Source organism: Macrosteles quadrilineatus, unplaced genomic scaffold (assembly GCF_028750875.1).
Source record: "Macrosteles quadrilineatus isolate MER2022 unplaced genomic scaffold, UCM_ALF_1.0 Scaffold_2__2_contigs__length_208266976, whole genome shotgun sequence".
NCBI lineage: Eukaryota > Metazoa > Arthropoda > Insecta > Hemiptera > Cicadellidae > Macrosteles > Macrosteles quadrilineatus.
Window position 1 is genome coordinate 116,732,409 of NW_026542595.1, and position 18,446 is coordinate 116,750,854.

An 18,446-nucleotide genomic window follows, 5' to 3' on the forward strand; every position below is an offset into this window, starting at 1 on the left:
AATAGGCTAATGTTCTCAAATTGTCCAACACCTATAGGATAGTCTGTAATAATAAGATGGAGATTACCAAGTTTCTTCCAAGTTTCCACATTTCTTCTTGTTTAAACTATTTGAAATAATGAGACGGTTTTGGTTTAGCTTTTCACTTTTTACTAGTTAATATTATAGCCTAATATAAAAATCATACAAACTAGTTTTTTTAAACTCTCACCCAGCTAGTTCATGGTAGAAGAAGCAGCAGCAAAATTCAGTTGTTACCTAACACATGTTTTTCAGCAACAATGTATTCAGGTCTTCTATATCTTGAAGTTCACTTTTAGTCACTCAGGCCAATTAATAGTATATGAAATTTAATTTGGGTAAATTACTTTTTGAGATTTTGTTTAATTATATATATATATTTATTTTTACTTTAGCTTGTGTTTGAAATAGATTGTAAACATAATATATTTTAAATAGGCTTTTAGGCTTAATTGACTGGTAATAGGCTATTTATATATTATTTAATTATACAAAATTTTATGAACTGTTGCAATATCCCCGCAGAAACTGAATATTACATGTAATATGAGGTTTCGATACACAGTGAAATAAATTTTGGTTTGAAATGTGAACATTTAATAAAAGAAGACTTAACTATTAATGAAGAACGATGGGTGGAACATGGTTATTGGAATACAAATTCTTAATCAACACAATTATTGAATCATGAACAATATAACAACAAAATTATAACAATTAATAACATTAAAGATAGGAGAAGGAAGTACTATTGTTTATGTATTGGGGACAATGGGGTAATATGACTTTCTCATCACTATTATTATAGTTCCTATGAATTATTGTTCCTTAACGTCTTTTCTCACTTCACACTTTTCTTAATTAAGTTAATATTTCATTACACTGCAGAGCGTCTATTTTATGTTTTTCATTTACATATTTCTTCTGGTATTTAATTCACTTTGTTGAGTGTCTATTTTATTTACATTTAATTATTTACATGGGTTTAAGGTCTCTCTACACACACTTTTCATTTAATTTTCTTCAATTTAAAATTTTCTTTAAATATACTATTATTCTTCATACATATACTTTTGATTATTAAACTTGTATCTTCGGCTGAGGAGGAATATATCTTTTTAGTGCTGAAATGTGGTATGGCCCAAATGTCTTCTTATCATCTAGAGTGCTTACATTATAAGTTGAATGTCCTAAAATTGTACTGATCTTGAATGCGCCTTCGTAGACTTCCTGTATTTTTACTCATATTTAAGTTAGGATTGTAATTAATGTAATGTAGATTGTTGTTTGTTTTCATATCATTATTAATACTATCATAATTATCTTCATAATATTTATCATCATTATTTTCGTTCTCAATGCTTCGCCTTGGGCTTTGCTCAAATACAAAATTGCAATTTATACCTTCAACAGATACCTCTCCGAACTTCAAAGTAATATTATTATTATTAATCTTCAATATAATAACTTTTTCTTTAAAATTCATCTCAAACTGCCATATATTTAATACATCATTCCCAATTATTAAATTCCTAACTAAGTTTGGTATGAGTAAAACTTGTAGTTGAGTTTCTCCATTTTCTATCATTACAGGTAACATTATGATTTTAGTTATGCACTTAGATCGATCTCCCGTAGCGGTTTTAATATGTGTAGGCCTATTTGTAATTGGTAATTCTTCAAAATGACCTATGTGGTGTTTATTTTCTAGGAACCATTTTTCCGATATACATGTTACATTAGAGCCGGTGTCAATTAGGGCATTTATCTTCGATTTATTAATTTTAACACTAATTTCTGGAAAATCAATTTGTTTAATCTCGTGGGAATCATTAATTGATTCATCTTCTTCACTTAATAAAAATTCTCTGTCACAACAGATAACATCAGTTTCATAACAATTATTTAATTCATTATATACATTTGGCCTTATTTTTCCGAAGGGATTTTCTCGCACTGAAGAGACAATTGAGGGAATATTATTTTCAGGGGAAGTGGTGTGTAGGCCATTTTTGCTCTCAGTGCTCTTTAGTTTAAATCCGACTTATGTGGTTGGTCGGTTTTATCGATTATGGTGGTACAGACTTGTAGTTGTTCTGGGGTCATATAATTGGGTTCAGTTCGGTTTCCTTTCCTAGTGGGATAATTATTTGAATTTTGTGGAAATCTGCCTTGTGGGTATGGGAACCAGTTTTGTTGGTTTGGCCGGTTATTGTATTGTTGGTTGTGGTTGTATGGTCGATTGTTTTGTTGATACTTCATGTCATATCTTGGTTGGTATGCATTTTGGTTGATGTTATTAGTGCGGTCAGGATATCTGTTTTGTGGTTGTGTGTTATAGTTGGGCCTTGGTTCATTTCGGTTTGTCGCTGGTGTATTGTGTGATGGGGGATGGTTTTGTTTATTCCGGCGATTTCCGTCTTTTATATCTTCACGCTGGAGGATCGATTCAAATGCAAATATTGTGTTGGCATTCTGTACTATGCGGGCATCTTGTATTAGTTCACTGAAGTGATCGCTTAGCAATGTAATAATTTCTTCATCGGTCAAAGGTGGGGACATTGATTTCAACGTTATGACTCTCTCTATAAAGTATTCTGAGCGGGTCAGTTTTCCTCCAGGACGGTACCTCTCGTTTTCCAATCTATGTCGAATTCCACGCTGTACTGATTGGCTCCAAAATTTCATGAGAAACATGCTCTCAAACTCATCCCATGTATTAATATTACTTTTGATAAGAGAAAACCATCGTGAAGCGCTCCCACCTAAACTCATCTCTATCGTATCAATTAAGAATTCTTTAGGGTCGGTTGTGGGACTCTGGCGAACCAAATTGCGACAGTAATATTTTTGTAGTTTGTTTAAGAACTCTTTGGGGTTGTGTGCTCGTCCAGTGAATTTAGGTACGTCTGAGTCAACATTAGTTCCGCTACCGCAAGATACATAAATGTTAGGGGTGAATGTACTCTGTTTAACAGTGGCTTCGTGTTGTAGAGATTCAATCTTGTTATGATGTTCACTTAGTGTTGTTTTCATATTTTCTATTAATTCAATGTTTTGTTCAACTCTGTCTTGATTTGCTTTAATCTGTGGTTCTAGTTGTTCTTGAATCCGTTGAGTATTTTCACTTACTGTGTGTCTGAGTTGTTTATGCTGTGTTTCATATGTTTCCTGAATTTGACTTTTAATATTATTTAAATTAGTATTCATAGTCTGGCTCAACTCTTCCCTAATAATTTGATTTTGGGTATGGACTGTGTCATTTACTTCAGTTTTATGGGCATGTAGATCTGCTTTCAGGTAGATTTTTAGATTATATGAGCTTTCGGCAACTTGGGTAGTTAATTTAGATTCAATTGATTTCATTTCCTCTGATTGTTTTTGTTGATTTTCCTTCACATAGTTTAATTCCAATTGTAGTTTATTTTGTGATTCAGTGATAGATTCAATTTTAGTATCGAGGATTTTATAGTGGGTCTTTATTTCATCTTTAATACTGGTTTCCAACGATATCATTTTATTATCCAAAGATTGGAATAGCGTTTGAATTTGGGTCATAAAGTCGGGTTTCGGGTCGGGTAGTTGAGTGACGGTGCTTGCTGTAGCATGTTGAGAAGCTCGCTGTGATTGATCGTCATGAAACTGTGTTGTGATTGGCTGTTGTGTTTCTGTTGCCGTCGTAAGGAACGTAGGCCTATCAGCTGTCATATTCATTCCCATCATTCCTTGTTCATCGTTCACCGGGACGTTGATTTGGTGTTGGTCGGTAAAATTTGTTTGCTTTGCGGCTACGGCTACAATATCCGATCGCGATGACTCGGAATCGTGGAATGATTGCTCGTCGAAGGATTTGTTTTCTGAGTGTGTTTGTTGTGATAATGTTTCAGGGCTTTTCGCTGTTAGTGTCCATGATTCATCTTCACTAATATCGCTGGTGTTAGTGTTTGTGTGAATTTCAATGTTGTTGTCTTCTTGATTATTATCGTCACTATCCTCGCTATTTTCGACTAGTTTCCTAGAGGGTTTAGGGTTTGGGCGTAAATTGTATTGACTCGTCATCTTGGATATCTTTAACTAACAGGTGACTGATAGGCTAATTATGAAAGGGGAAACAGGTGGGGAATCTTAACTTAGATAGGTACCTTTATAATAGTACAACACTCTTATAGGCTATTCTTAGTTTAACCTAAAAATCACTATTTCAAACACATAAGCTAGGCCTACTTGTATTATTAGCAAGGTTTGGTTGATAAGAGAGCCCCACGTTGGGCGCCAATTGCAACCTCAGGGTTTTTAGGTTCGTGCTTGGAACTCTCTTTAATTTCCAATTTCCTTGCTAATCTTTTAATTTGAAATTTTTTTTTACTAAATAATTTTATATCGAATTTGGATAAGATTGTTCTAAAACAAAAGTCTTTACTTGAATCAAGATTTTAGGCTATATAAATTTTAACAGTTATGAGGCTACTCGATCCACCTCAGAAATAGGCTAATGTTCTCAAATTGTCCAACACCTATAGGATAGTCTGTAATAATAAGATGGAGATTACCAAGTTTCTTCCAAGTTTCCACATTTCTTCTTGTTTAAACTATTTGAAATAATGAGACTGTTTTGGTTTAGCTTTTCACTTTTTACTAGAAAATATTATAGCCTAATATAAAAATCATACAAACTAGTTTTTTTAAACTCTCACCCAGCTAGTTCATGGTAGAAGAAGCAGCAGCAAAATTCAGTTGTTACCTAACACATGTTTTTCAGCAACGATGTATTCAGGTCTTCTATATCTTGAAGTTCACTTTTAGTCACTCAGGCCAATTAATAGTATATGAAATTTAATTTGGGTAAATAACTTTTTGAGATTTTGTTTAGTTATATATATATTTATTTTTACTTTAGCTTGTGTTTGAAATAGATTGTAAACATAATATATTTTAAATAGGCTTTTAGGCTTAATTGACTGGTAATAGGCTATTTATATATTATTTAATTATACAAAATTTTATGAACTGTTGCAAGTTGAACTTAATTAATGTTGGAACTAAATTTATTTCAGCTCAGTATAACGTTTTATTGACACAGTGGACTTGACTGGCTTGATATTAATGATATTAGGATGTTTTTATACCTCCATTTATTGAATCAAAGTTTATTAATAGCCTTTATCATGAATAATCATATACATACTACTTATGATTTTCTTAAACATACAGTCAAGTCTGAAAACTCTCCCACTAGTATTTTTTTGCTAACATATAAAAATGTGTACAACAATTGCAAACAAACTCTACGCCAGTATTATTTACGACTTTGTGAGCAACCATGGCAGTGAACTGTAGAACTCGGTAGCTTCAATAGGTACAGTACACAATACACCGTCTTTGTCATTTGGACGTAGCAAAACTTGCGGACATTAAGACGTGAACTCGTGATTCACACATATTTGATGATTGATGAGGTAATCAGCCAAAACTATAACCATGATTTTTCAAGTGACTGTGTGTTACTTAATTTGTGGTATAATATGTTTGCAGACTATCTGGCAGTTGAGGGAGAGGATTGCCGAAGCCCTGCAGAGGAATGGATTCGTTTACAAGTACGATGTTTCACTGCCACATAACAGCTTCTATCAACTGATACCTGTCCTGCAAGACAAACTAAAAGGAACCGATGCTAAAATTGTCTCAGGCTATGGACATTTAGGTGGGACAGCTACTTGTTTCATCCATGTCTGTATAAATACATAAAAAAATTACTTATCTCTAAAACAGCTTTTTAGAAAACAATTTCAATTAGCCTAATATAAAACCAGAAATGTTGGCTCCACAATGATAGATCAGTTGATTTTTTAGGTTTAAAACTGGACTCAACTATTCTTGATCTCTGCGCTTGAAATAAATAAGTTTAGCTCAAGCTGCTCCTAGTACGTAACCCAATTAATTCAAGTACTCGCTATTCAAACTGTTCATCTGTCGTCTTTGTTCTCAAATACGAAACAAATCAGTTTTTCATTCTTGGTAAGGATTCTGTTTATCTTCACTCAATTTTGGCCTGATCCTTAGAGCATTATCATAAAATTAAATTTATCATACACAATTTCTTTATGTAAATTTCTTTACTCTTATGACGGAATAGCTTCTGGATCATTAAAGTAAGACAAGATTAAGTTTATATTACCTGTGATTCAATTGTTTACACAGGATCGTTTGAATGTGGCCAAGGTAAAATAAACCCATTTTCAATATATTTCCAGTTCTAGGCCTCTATTTTAACTCTATGTCCATTACCAAATATAAACAAGTAGTGTCACTATAATTTTTACTTTTTTAAAAGTCTATAGCTGGAAAAGCCTCATGATGTGATTAAACACTTACGCCCTATTTTCATTATGTCTGTCTCTATTTGTAATAGTATTTATTTATTATCATGTTTAATTTTAACTAGGTGATGGGAACCTGCACCTGAACATCTGTGCGCCTCAGTTCAGCCCAGAGCTGCTGGCCAAGATAGAACCGTTTGTCTATGAGTGGATAAGTGAGCGAGGAGGCAGCATCAGTGCTGAACACGGCATCGGCTTCAAGAAGACCAAGTTCTTACGATACTCCAAGTCTGACGCAGCCATCCACACCATGAGACAGATCAAACAGCTCATGGATCCCAAGGGCATTCTCAACCCCTACAAAGTTCTGCCTATGGAATAGTTTCTGTATCACTCAAAAATTGGCTGATACAACTTACCATTTTGTCATCTGATATGAAACTAAGGTATAAATTACAGATAGGTTGTGCAATGAGGTTAAACTATTAAAGAAGACCTCAGTTTACCTGATGTTGGTAGAGGAAAGGAATCACTTTATTAGTTGATAAAAACCGTCGATTACCACAGAACAGCTAGACGTTGGCTGTTGACGGCCTTTTTCTACTTTTTCGTAACCGCTGTCCAATCTGAGGTGTGTGTGTGTTTGATGTCGGCTGCTTGATCCTCAGGCCGTGAAGAAGGAAGTCGGCCATTCCTGACTGTGACTTTGTGCTAGTCTGAGTTCGCCCCGTCTTCGTGCCTTATTCGCTGTTTACGCTCGTTTCGACTTGAACAGTTTCACGTGTTCGAGTATCGGTATATGAATAAAGTAGCTATGAACAAATAAAATTGTAAAATTACTTTTGAGACACATGGTATATATACTGTATATAGAATCGTTTATATTAAACACTTCATATCTCATCTGAGAGCACAACAAGGTGGCGTAGGGATTAGAAGAGGTCACTGCGCGGAGTTGGGCTGATGCCCAGTTGCACCGGTGGTCAATGGAATTTGCAAGGGTCGACAAAGTCCTCCCTCCTAAGAGTGCCCAGTTGCACCGGTGGTCAACAATCTGGCATGCTTGGATGCTCCTTCCCCTCCTCGAACGCTTTTATATACCTATCTCCTCTTTTACGTTTCATCGTATATAGTCTGCGCTTAATATTTACTATTTATAGGGAACTAGCACCTAACTTAACCTAACCTAACCTAACCTAACTTAACCTAACTTAACATAACCTAACCTAACTTAACTTAACCTAACCTAACCCCCGGTGCAACTGGGCATCACCCTAAAATGACCATCGGTGCAACTGGGCATTCGAGATTAGGGCCACCCCTGACCATCGGTACAACTGGGCAACTGCCCGGAGTTGGGCTATCCCCGAGTAGACATCACCATTGAAATATCGTTACGGAAATATCGTCACCGGTTTCGTGATCGTGGCAAAATCTTGCACATCTTCCCCAGTCTTGTAGACGTAGTCATCTTCTCCCGCAGTAACGGAAACATCGTTATCGTTTTCCGTGATCGAAGTCAAACCTAGAGTATCTCCCGCAGTCTTGTATCTTCTGCGACCACAATAGTAAAAGCTCAGCTTGACTTTGCCCATAGTCTGAAAAATACTAAATTTTTTATCATCCGAATGTGGTGGTATGGTCCTAATTGGTTTGGATAATTGGAGTTCTACTGTTAGTACAGCTAGACGTTGGCTGTTGACGGCCTTTTACTACTTTTTCGTAACCGCTGTCCAATCTGAGGTGTGTGTGTGTTTGATGTCCACACAAAAACATTAATTAATTAATAAACTTAATTAGTATTAAGTTTATGGGCTTGTTAATAGACGTCATGTTCAATTCAATTTGGCGAATTCTATTGTATACTTTTTGTTTACATTGAAATTTGATCAGAAACAAATTTATTGTGGTCTTTGTAGTTGTAACTCTCAACAGTTGTTGTTTGAATGCTTTTTAGTCTATATTAGGCAAGTATCTAAGTGTAAAATATTTCTTACTATTCTTGTTTTATATTTTAAAGTATCTTAAAATATTCTTTGTTTGAAGTTTTTCTGTGACAAAGGTATTTTAAATACCCCCTCCGCAGCAAACCTGCAGACTAAGCGAATTTCAACTCGTCTTATTACATTTTTGCTCAAATATTTCCATAAATAAGACATATTTTTATTCCCTATTTAAATAACATTAGATTTAACGAGTGCTTAGGTTTGCTGCTACGGGGAAGGTAAAAAGTGTTTTTTGACTATACGTCAAAGTATAGGATGAAATAAATAAATTTGCCAAATTTTATCAATATATATCCATAAACAAGTAAACTACAACAATTTTCATTTTCTCCATAAAAATAACATGGGAATTTTAAATTACACAATTTTTTAATTTTCTCCGTGACCGTTAGGCATACAACAGCGCTTCAATATACTAAATTATTTCTTTTTTTAAGCTCTACAAAACGGTCTAAAAAGAAATTGCAAAATTTTTTATTTTTAGGGTCAAAAATGGGAAAACCCCATTTTTACCCCATAAAACCCCCCATAAACCCCCGTTCCCATAGTCCGATCATGCTGGTTCGCGAACTCGTTCGAATAAACGTAGGTTTACACGTTTATACCAAATTTCATCGAAATCGGATCATTTTTGCTCGAGTTATCGCGCTAACGGACACATATATAAATATATATATATAAATCTATACTAATATATAAAAATCTAATGGTGTCTGTCTGTATGTGTATTACTAATAGGTGCAAAAACTACTCAACCAACTGGGCTTAAATTTTACAAAAATATAGCTACCATACCAAGGACCATTATAGGACTATTCACACTTCGATACTGACCGTGGGCTTTGCCCCTTTGGCTTTAAAAGTTCTGAGGTGAGGATTTTAAAAGTAAATATTGATTGGTCTCCATGGCTACAATAAGAATACTCACAATGTTTACATTTGCTTTGACATTTCAATGTAAACAAGAAAAACTGCCAAATCGCATATTTCACACAATTGTGTGGTTGGTTTATTTAATAAAAAAATTTATCAAAGATCATTTATTCAAAAACATTAATGATTATAGAAATAAAAAAATAATTACAATGTATTGATGTTTAGTATGAATTTTGAGGCTACTGTAAATAAATTCGAACTGCTTAACATGTGTTAGATTAACTTAACATAACTTGCACATCACATTGTTTTTTTATGTATATTTAGGTAAATTTAGTTGTGTGTTTTGCTAAACCTCCTATGCTTAAATTAAACTAAAGAATATCGTCAATACTGTAACTAAATTGTACGTCATTGATTTTTGTGTTCTAAAATCTGTTGTATATGTGAAACTATATTTAATTATCAAATGGTAATACAAAATACTCCTATTTTATCTTACTGTAACATAACTTTCAGTTCACATTTACTTTATTAGATAAATTCATTATTTGTGTTTTGCCACAACACTGATTAAATTAAACCAAGGAAAATATCATTAAACTAAGCAGTACACAGTGTTCTTTTATTTCAAAAATCAATGAAATATGTTACTATGTTTACTTAATGGTAAGAGTGAAAATGTATAGGCAATGGACGATGGAACTGATTAAAAGAACTGGTTTGTATATTAAGTTGTTTGTTGATATTTTTGTAGAGTAGAATCAGATATGCAATGAAACATAACTATACTGTATTTGCTATTACATTTTTTAGTCCTTGATGCTTTGATAATCATATTAGTTTTGCCTGCTGTCTTTAATGCTAAATGATTTGTTTAACATTATTTTTGTATAGATATAGTTTATTTAATATTTAAAAGATAAGGCACAATAGTTATTTGCGTAACTAGTGGGCAAAGTGGCACTTTGCTGCACACTAGAGCAATGTTTACGCACTCGCCTGCGGCGAGTGCGGAATGATCTCGAGTGCAGCAAAGGCCTTTTGCACTCGTGTTACACATTATATTTTTCCTACAATCACTAAAAAGCATATAAATAATTAGTCTTTCAAACACTATACAACAAGTTTTTAGGTTCAACTGGCAACACAAATAGGTGCCCTAGAGAAAGTAGTACCCGGTCCGTATCACTCCGCTATTTTTTCCTCGGCAAGAAATGTGCTCCGCGACTAGAGAAAATATTTCCGTATGTTTTGTAATTTGAAGTGGTTTCCGCGCCTAAAAAAATGCTTTAAAGGTATTTTCTTGTTTATTAAGATCGTTGGAATGTTTTAAAAACGTTTAAAAGAAAAGTCCAGAAAGTTCAGAAATACCGAAACTATAAACACGAAATGACAGGTTAAATCGTAGTAATAATAGTCAATCAGCTGCTCATAGTATTATTATCTTTAAGTGTTGCCAACCTATTTCTAAACATACACGGATTACGTGCATAATAGAACCACGCTGTTTTGTGTTGTTTCGTTGGAATCCTGATGTGCGCCAAAGTATAAACCGTACGACAAAGTATAAACCGTACACGACAAAGTATAAATATGCAGCTTTCTGTACTATAAACAGTACAAGGAAGCCAACTTTGTCGGGTGACTTTAGGAAAAATATTTCTAAAGTTTATAACAGCTGACTTAGTTTTGCTAATGATTTATTGCGAGTGACGAAACTGAAGATGGAAGGATTTGTGATTTAAAATGAAGAAGAGTGAAATTGAAAAAATGTTAATTTAAATTTAATCTATATAAATAAAATTAGAGTTTTGTCTGTACATTGCTCAGAATTATATACTTTTAGGTTATTTTTACGTTTTATACATTAAAGAAGCAGAAACGAGTCTTATCTCAATTTCTGTCTGTCTGTCTGTCTATCTGTCCCTTTGTCTGTAACACTCAAGATGGGATTTTACGCAATCTTCTCCGTGAAAGCCAGAGTACATATCAAGATCCAAGTCATTTTAATGTATTCACTGGATTGGCGAGAGTGTCTTTAGTGATTTAAATATAGCCTCACTACTTTGTAAATAAAATTACGGACGTTCAAAAATGCAGTTTTGTGCGATTTTTGTCAAATTTTCGTTCAATTTTTATCACATAATCGTCTATGAAATAACGAACAGCTGTTCGGATCAAGATTATTTTTTCTAGCTGTCAATGACATGTTTACAAATGTTGTTTACAAATACCGCAACTATTTGGAATCACGTTTTGAAAGCAAATCCCAACCAAGTGAGATTAAAAACGTTTTTCTTACATAACGGATTTAATTAATCGCAAGTGCAATAATATAGTCTAATAGTGTAACCGTAAATGAAATTAAATAACTAGACATCGTCCAAATCGGAACCAGAAATTCTTTGAGTATAAAATGTTTCTTGAGTTTTGACAACCAGAAAGAAGAAGACCTTGAATCAGTGTTGTAATAGGGCTGTGACACTGAAATGATCGTCGCCAATACCTTACAAAAAAGGTTTCCACTCATTGACGGAGCTTCAATGGCGGTTGTGTAAAGTGTAAAGTAAAAAATCACAACTGCAGTGGGTGATTGTAACAGAGGTTTAACAGAGGAAGTGCTAAACTCGCTTTTCCAATTTGTCACTTTCTGTTTCTACTCACCGTGTGATGCAATCGCTGGACCATACAGCCAATAGGCCCATAGCTCATATCTTGGGTACGTAAGCCTACATATTTATTCATAACAACCTTTTTGACGACGATCCTTGATACCGGTACTTTTCCATAGAATACATGGCCTACCTACTTAAAAAATAAAATTACAAATGACCAAAACCCCAACATTGTGTGATTTTCGTCACATTTCCTTCTAATGTTAATAGATATACTAATCATTGTTTAGAGAATGCGTAATCTATTAAATAACAAAAAGTTGTTTGGGTAAGGTTGCTTTTTTTTCAAACTGACACCGATAAGTTTACGCTATAACTTTTTACGAGAAAATCCAAAAGCAAGAGATCAATAACCTCGGGACTAGATATTAATGTATTTAATTGGTCCGATTTACTATAGTTCTTAGGTAGGTTCTTACGCGTAGGTACTGGTTCTTTTCCTTAGAACCGGTAGTTTAGAAATTTGATATCGTTGGTGTTGCACCTTATTTATTAGAGCCGTCCGTATTCAATTTAAGTGATGTCTTAACTCTGTATAAGTTTTGCTTTTTCTGTCTGGATTCCAAATCTTAGCTTACCCGGTATGCTAAGAAAATGATAACCTATTTGAGTAAAACACATTTGTTGGGCAAACCATCATGAATTGTTTACGCCTTTATATTGTTTATGTATCAATAGTTCGTGGCCTTTGTTGGATTGTTGTATTGTGTTGTTTTGTTGTATGTTGGTAACGCATTAATGTCCTTATTTCTCAGTGTTTCACGGAATGGACAAGAGCACCTTTGATACTGAAAATGTCAACCGGAATAAAGTGTTAAATGGTGAGGTTGAGGTAGTACTTTAAATACGTTTAAGTTAACCGATGTGGAAAGTAACTTTCAATTATAGGCCTACTTTAGGGCTACGCTTCATGGATCTATAAAACATTTTTTAGTTTAATCATTGGACATATGGACCAACACGATCCGGGTGACATTTAATTGCGAAGCATTTATTTTGGCTTGAACTGTCAGATACTGTATTTGCGAAGGTTTATAATAGTTTTGCCAGCATATCTGCAAATATGCAAACTAATTGCTGTTCTTAATCTTAATATAAGAAGGTTTCAACTGACTACTATAAGATCCCCGTGCGTAGAACGGGCACACAGCTAGTATATATATATATAAATATATATATATATATATATGAATTTGAACGATTAGTGTTTTTGGCCTCTGGGGACATCAAAATGAAAAAGTAAATCGGTCCCGCGCCCAGGTCTTACCATGAGACCTACGGTAATAGCTACTTCCCTATAGGGAAATTCGCTAAAACAAGTAGTATGAAATCTATCGTGGAGTTTTTTAATCTATACAACTTTTTCAGATTGTTTTATCAAGTTTTTAATTCAGGCAAAGACTTGGAAAACGTCAGATAAGTAGGTAACATAATATGCATAAATGTTTACTGAGGGTGGTCATTTGAACGTTAAACTATTTCTTAACAAATAAACAGAATCAGCAATCTGACACATACTTTCTCCCATTAGCTTGTCAACAACCTTTATCATGGGTAAGCGATGAGAGTAACTATGATATTTAATAGGTAAAATCACAAAAGTTGTATTAAATTTTGAACCGTAATTTTAACAGGAATGGATGGGGGGGAGTTTGCACTATTTGGTTTAGAATTATAAGGACCATTACAGAAAATTTCAATCAGAATTGGTAAAAAAAAAACCTTTATCTCCGTTTTTTTCAATGGGATTTATGGGAAAATAACGTAAGTTACAATAACTTTTGAACAGTTTTTTAAAGGAATGGGGGGTTGCACTATGTTGTTAAGAATTATAAGGATTAGGCCTATCACATACTAGTTTCAATCGAAACCGGTTTTTTTTAGAAAATAAGAATATCTCTTATTTTATGGTTTTTTTACGGAAAATACCATAATTTACAATAACTTATGAACTGTAATTTTTACAGAAATGGGAGTTATACCATTTCGTTCAGAATTTAAAGGGCTACAACACAATAAATTCTTATCAAAATCGTTCAGGGCATTTTCGAGAAAATCCAATTTTCCTGTTATTTATGGGTTTTTATGGGAAAATCAACATTAAAAATCAAAATAAAAAAATGAAAAAAAAACGCCTGCATATACCATGGATTAGTACCTACATACCAAATTTCATCAAAATCGGACTACAGGTGTGGTCTAAAAGGTCTAGCTCTGTACACATCCACACTTAAAAAAAACTCAAAGCTTGTTGCTTAGTTTGGCTCATGTTGAAGATTATCAAACTGTTAAATTACTGGCATTTTTTTATTGACAACAAATTGAATTGGAAGTCTCATGTTGAGTATGTGAACAGAAAAATTTCAAGAGTTTCTTATCTCATGTGGAAGCTTAGGGATTTTGTGAGTTTTGAATATCTAAGGGTGGCTTACTATGCTTTTTGTCAGTCCCATCTTTCGTATGGCATTACTCTTTGGGGTCATTCAGGTTTTGTGTATGACATACTTACAACACAGAAAAATATAATTAGAACAATCTTTAGGACAAGTGACACTGAACATTGCAAACCACTTTTTATAAAACTCAAAGTAACGACTGTTATTAATCTTTACATTTACCACATTCTCATTTATACCAAACTACATATTACAGATTTCAATAATAGAAAAACATTCCATAGCCACAACACAAGAGGAAAAAACAAATTTGACCTTCCCCAGCACCGCTTAGGCCGGTTTTATGCACCGCGACAGTCGCGTGTCGCGTGTCGCGGCGCGACTCAAGTTCTATTGAGTTAAATGGGAGCATTTATGCACCGCGACAGCGACAAACTGCCGCGCGAGCGACTCGGAGATCTCTAAATACCCGCGACAGGTTTTAGAATCGCAGCTTCAAAAAATGTGTCGCGCGCGGTTCAAGTTCTATTGGATCAAATGGGCACGTTTATGCACCGCGACAGTCGCGGCGCAACAGTAGTATTTTTCATACTCCACGTGGTATATTCTCCATATATTTATATTGATTAATGTTAATAATTAGTATATAAATGAGTTCTTTACCCTTTATTTGTAATATAAATTACATCATTATATTATGTAATGACATTTTTAAGAGGGTTGACCCAATTCCAACTGTAAATTGTATGTGTTGTTTAAATAACTGGGGTTTTGTCGTTAACGTGTACAACACTACAGGGTCTATTTAAACAACTTAATAATCACTTCTACATCACAAACACAACACACAACATTGGATTGAGAACAGACTGATTTCTTTAATTCCCCCAACACCGGATGTGAGTTTACGCGACAAAAAAGTGTCGCTGTCGCGTGACATTTTGGTCACCCGCAAGACGTGGCGCGACTCGCGACTCGCGACTGTCGCGGTGCATAAAACCAGCCTTAGCAAAAACGGGAAACTGCTTTAAAATTAACTACGTGAGATTTTTCAATAAACTGCCTGACACTGCCCGATTTGTGACTATGAAACAATTTAAAATTAAAATATCTGAGTGGTTTATTGCCAATCCTTTTTATAAAATAGAAGATTTTTTATAATGTCCTGTTACTATTCACTTTAAGATTTAATTTATGTTTTACAAGTGCATTTATGTCTTTAATTATATTTTGTACGCTTACAGTATTTTCAAAACCGCTACATGTGTACTCAAATAAACTTTTTGTTAAACGGAAATTAGAATGTAAGAGCACAATCAGTGTTTTAGAGGCACAGAACAATATAGATGTGTTATAGTTGTTAGACTTGAAATATAGCCTAAAATAGATTTTATTAAGATGTATATTTAACTATTTACTGTAATAGATGCCTATGTACAGAGTTGTTATTGTATATGTACTTGTTTACTAAATTCTATAAAGACATATTTGGTAATTGTCACTTTTATTTAGCTTGTACCTCTTCCTTGATGTCAAAATCATCTTCCGATAATTTTGTAAGATTATCAGAAGAAATTTGTGTTTATCAGCCTAAAGATAGTGTTTATAAGTTTTGAGGTTGGTAAAACTGCAGCATTAGTTTGTTTTCTAATTGTCTTTGATGTATAAATTAACTTTTTTTCTAAATTTAATTCCATTAGTTACTATCAGGTGTGAGCGATGATGATGGTACAGTAGCGCTGTTGGTTACCGGTACTAATATCACACCTGATTTAGACAACATTTTTGTGCATACAAGATGTACCTGTGATAGGTTATTTAAATTAATTATTTTAGTATCTGAACCCTGGAAACTTCCCAGCACGCCGAGTGTCTATGTGTGTATGTAGTTGCATACATTATCCTACATAAAAGGCGTAATGGCTACGTGCATGGTGTACTTGTAAGAATCTTTATCTCTGTATTAGATTAATAATTAAATAATTCTTTTTACTAAAAGATAAAATTTGTTACAGATTCACAAAAACAAGATGGTTTTTTTAACATTTTTTCAATTTACAATCTTTTGAATCTCTAATTTCTTCAAGTATTTGGCACTAAACCTTGAAATGTTTTCTTTGACCGTTGGGGTTCGAATGTCCCTGAGAAGCACTTCGTGCCTTAGAACTATAGATTGTAAACTTTGGATAACGTAAAGATTTGATTTATTGGATGTTCCCCACAGTTGGATACCGTACGTACACACGAGTTTGTGACGTCTTTCCCACTATAACTACGGAATAGCGTATATATGTTCCAATGTTCCTAGCAGGAAAAAACGATATGTTAAAAGTTAAAAGATTAAAATACACTTATCTCATCTATATATATAAAAGAGGATGTTTGTATATATATTTGTTTGTTTGTTTGTTTGGGGGTGATAAACTCGGACACCGCTGAACCGATTGCCACGAAACTTGGTACATACGTGTAGAATGTCATGGAATAGGTTTATACACCATCAATTTCGTGATCCGTCCAATAGGCTCCGCCCCAGTGGCTCTGGAGTTTCCCATGTTAACCTTATGAGAAATGGAATTAATGAATCTTAACAGCTGTTTCAATTAAACAAGTTGGTTCTGTTCTATGATGTTCAATAGCATTAAAGTTACAAGGATTACCAACAGGGTGCAGCACTATTATTTCTTTTACATTTATGACAACAGCTAATTTGCAACCAAAAAGGTGAGTGAGCGTAGCGAACGAGCTAACCTGAAGGCAAGTGAGCGTAGCGAACGAGCTAACCTGAAGGCAAGTGAGCGCAGCGAACGAGCTCCAACCTAAAGGTGAGTGAGCGTAGCGAACGAGCTCCAACCTAAAGGTGAGTGAGCGTAGCGAACGAACTTCAACCAGGACGTGATTGAGCCATGCGAACGAGATCATCTTGAAAATTAAGAAGTTAAACGGGGCAAAGCCCGCGGGTTACAGCTAGTAAAATCTAAAACAAATCTAGAAGAAAAAAAGTAAAAAATGTCGACAAAAGATAACTAGTCTCTTGTATGGATTATTTTGAGAAGATTAAGTTGGTTTACCTGATAAAAGTTAAGTCCAGGGCTTATAGATACAAATAAAAGATCATAACACATGCTATTGAAATATTTATTCCTAATATAGGACTTCTTCATTGAGTGAATTTAGGAAAAATGTTAATTACTACCCAAAACTGAAGTAGTTTTCACTACTGTAAGACTACTCCTGTTTTGAATTACAACTAACATTTCTCTTCAATCAACCCTCTGTATCCTAAAAATTACTTTTCCTACCAAAAATTCACCATACATACCATAGGGTACCATACAACAGGAGCATCTAATGGTTTTTGCCAACTCGACCATAGGGCATTAAAATTAGAAATTTTTCTGTTTACAGCCATATTTTGAGGATATTTTAGTCGCAAGAGGCGCAAACATCCATATATCCACAATGTTCCGAGCCACCCCAAAAACAGTAGAAAATATATATATAGTGCACAAAAGGTAAAATAAATGATAAGCCAGTCAGAATATAAAGAACATTTAATAAGTTGTTTTATGTCTCTGTATTCTTGTGCAAATCGTCGGATTTAGGTCTGTACATTTATTATATCTGTGCTTAACAATTTAATTATTTTTAATGGGTTGGAAGAGAGTAGAAGTGGAACGAAAAAACTAGTAGACATATACTACATCACGCCAACTGGGAAAAAACTTCGTTCCAGCAAAAAAAATTAGACAACACTGTAAGTGAAATGTCTTTAACATTATCATCATTATTTTCATTGTTATAGTTGTAGCATTTATTACAAATTCTGAAGCATTAATTTCATAGCCTCTGTGAATTCTTGCATTAATCAGATTTTTGAAGAAGAGCAAGAATTTGCTGGTAACGGTAGTTATAGCTAATTGATTCACTCATCAAGTGAAGGATTACCGCCAATTAGAAATAGCTCAAATCTAGATGTCCCTAAGTGTAGACTTTCAAAATCTATAAACTGCTTCCCAGTAACTGGCATAAATACGTTTAACAGCCTACCAGCAAGCCGGAAAGCTCTACCAGAAAAGCTGTTCCAGCAGCGGATTAAGGCGTGCTTATTGAACAACCACTGCTATTCAGTGCAGAAGTTTTTTTTAACTT

General features: G+C 34.1%; 3 protein-coding genes across 4 annotated transcripts in view; 2 read left to right on the top strand and 1 right to left on the bottom strand.

Annotated features, from left to right (window-relative positions):
- The window catches only part of LOC128985791 (D-2-hydroxyglutarate dehydrogenase, mitochondrial-like), a 54,535-nt gene extending 38,757 nt beyond the window's left edge, over positions 1–15,778 (top strand). For both annotated transcript variants that reach the window (XR_008490073.1, XR_008490074.1), the window contains 2 exons: positions 5,554–5,722; positions 6,464–15,778. The gene's annotated coding sequence lies outside the window, so the exon portion shown is untranslated. The remainder of the gene's footprint in view (positions 1–5,553; positions 5,723–6,463) is intronic.
- Positions 2,050–4,080, bottom strand: LOC128984808 (uncharacterized). The gene has a single exon (XM_054404176.1). It carries the CDS (start codon positions 4,078–4,080, stop codon positions 2,050–2,052), a length of 2,031 nt encoding a protein of 676 aa, XP_054260151.1.
- Positions 5,342–6,720, top strand: LOC128984809 (D-2-hydroxyglutarate dehydrogenase, mitochondrial-like). The gene is made up of 3 exons (XM_054404177.1): positions 5,342–5,347; positions 5,554–5,722; positions 6,464–6,720. Exons 1-3 carry the CDS (start codon positions 5,342–5,344, stop codon positions 6,718–6,720), a joined length of 432 nt encoding a protein of 143 aa, XP_054260152.1.
- Positions 15,779–18,446: the final 2,668 nt, after the last annotated feature.

Excerpts from the sequence above, each read along its gene's own strand:
- LOC128984808 (XM_054404176.1), bottom strand. The coding sequence starts at position 4,080 with ATGACGAGTCAATACAATTTACGCCCAAACCCTAAACCCTCTAGGAAA.
- LOC128984809 (XM_054404177.1), top strand. Across the intron at positions 5,723-6,463 it reads CTCAGGCTATGGACATTTAG|GTGATGGGAACCTGCACCTG; the intron begins GTGGGACAGCTA and ends AATTTTAACTAG.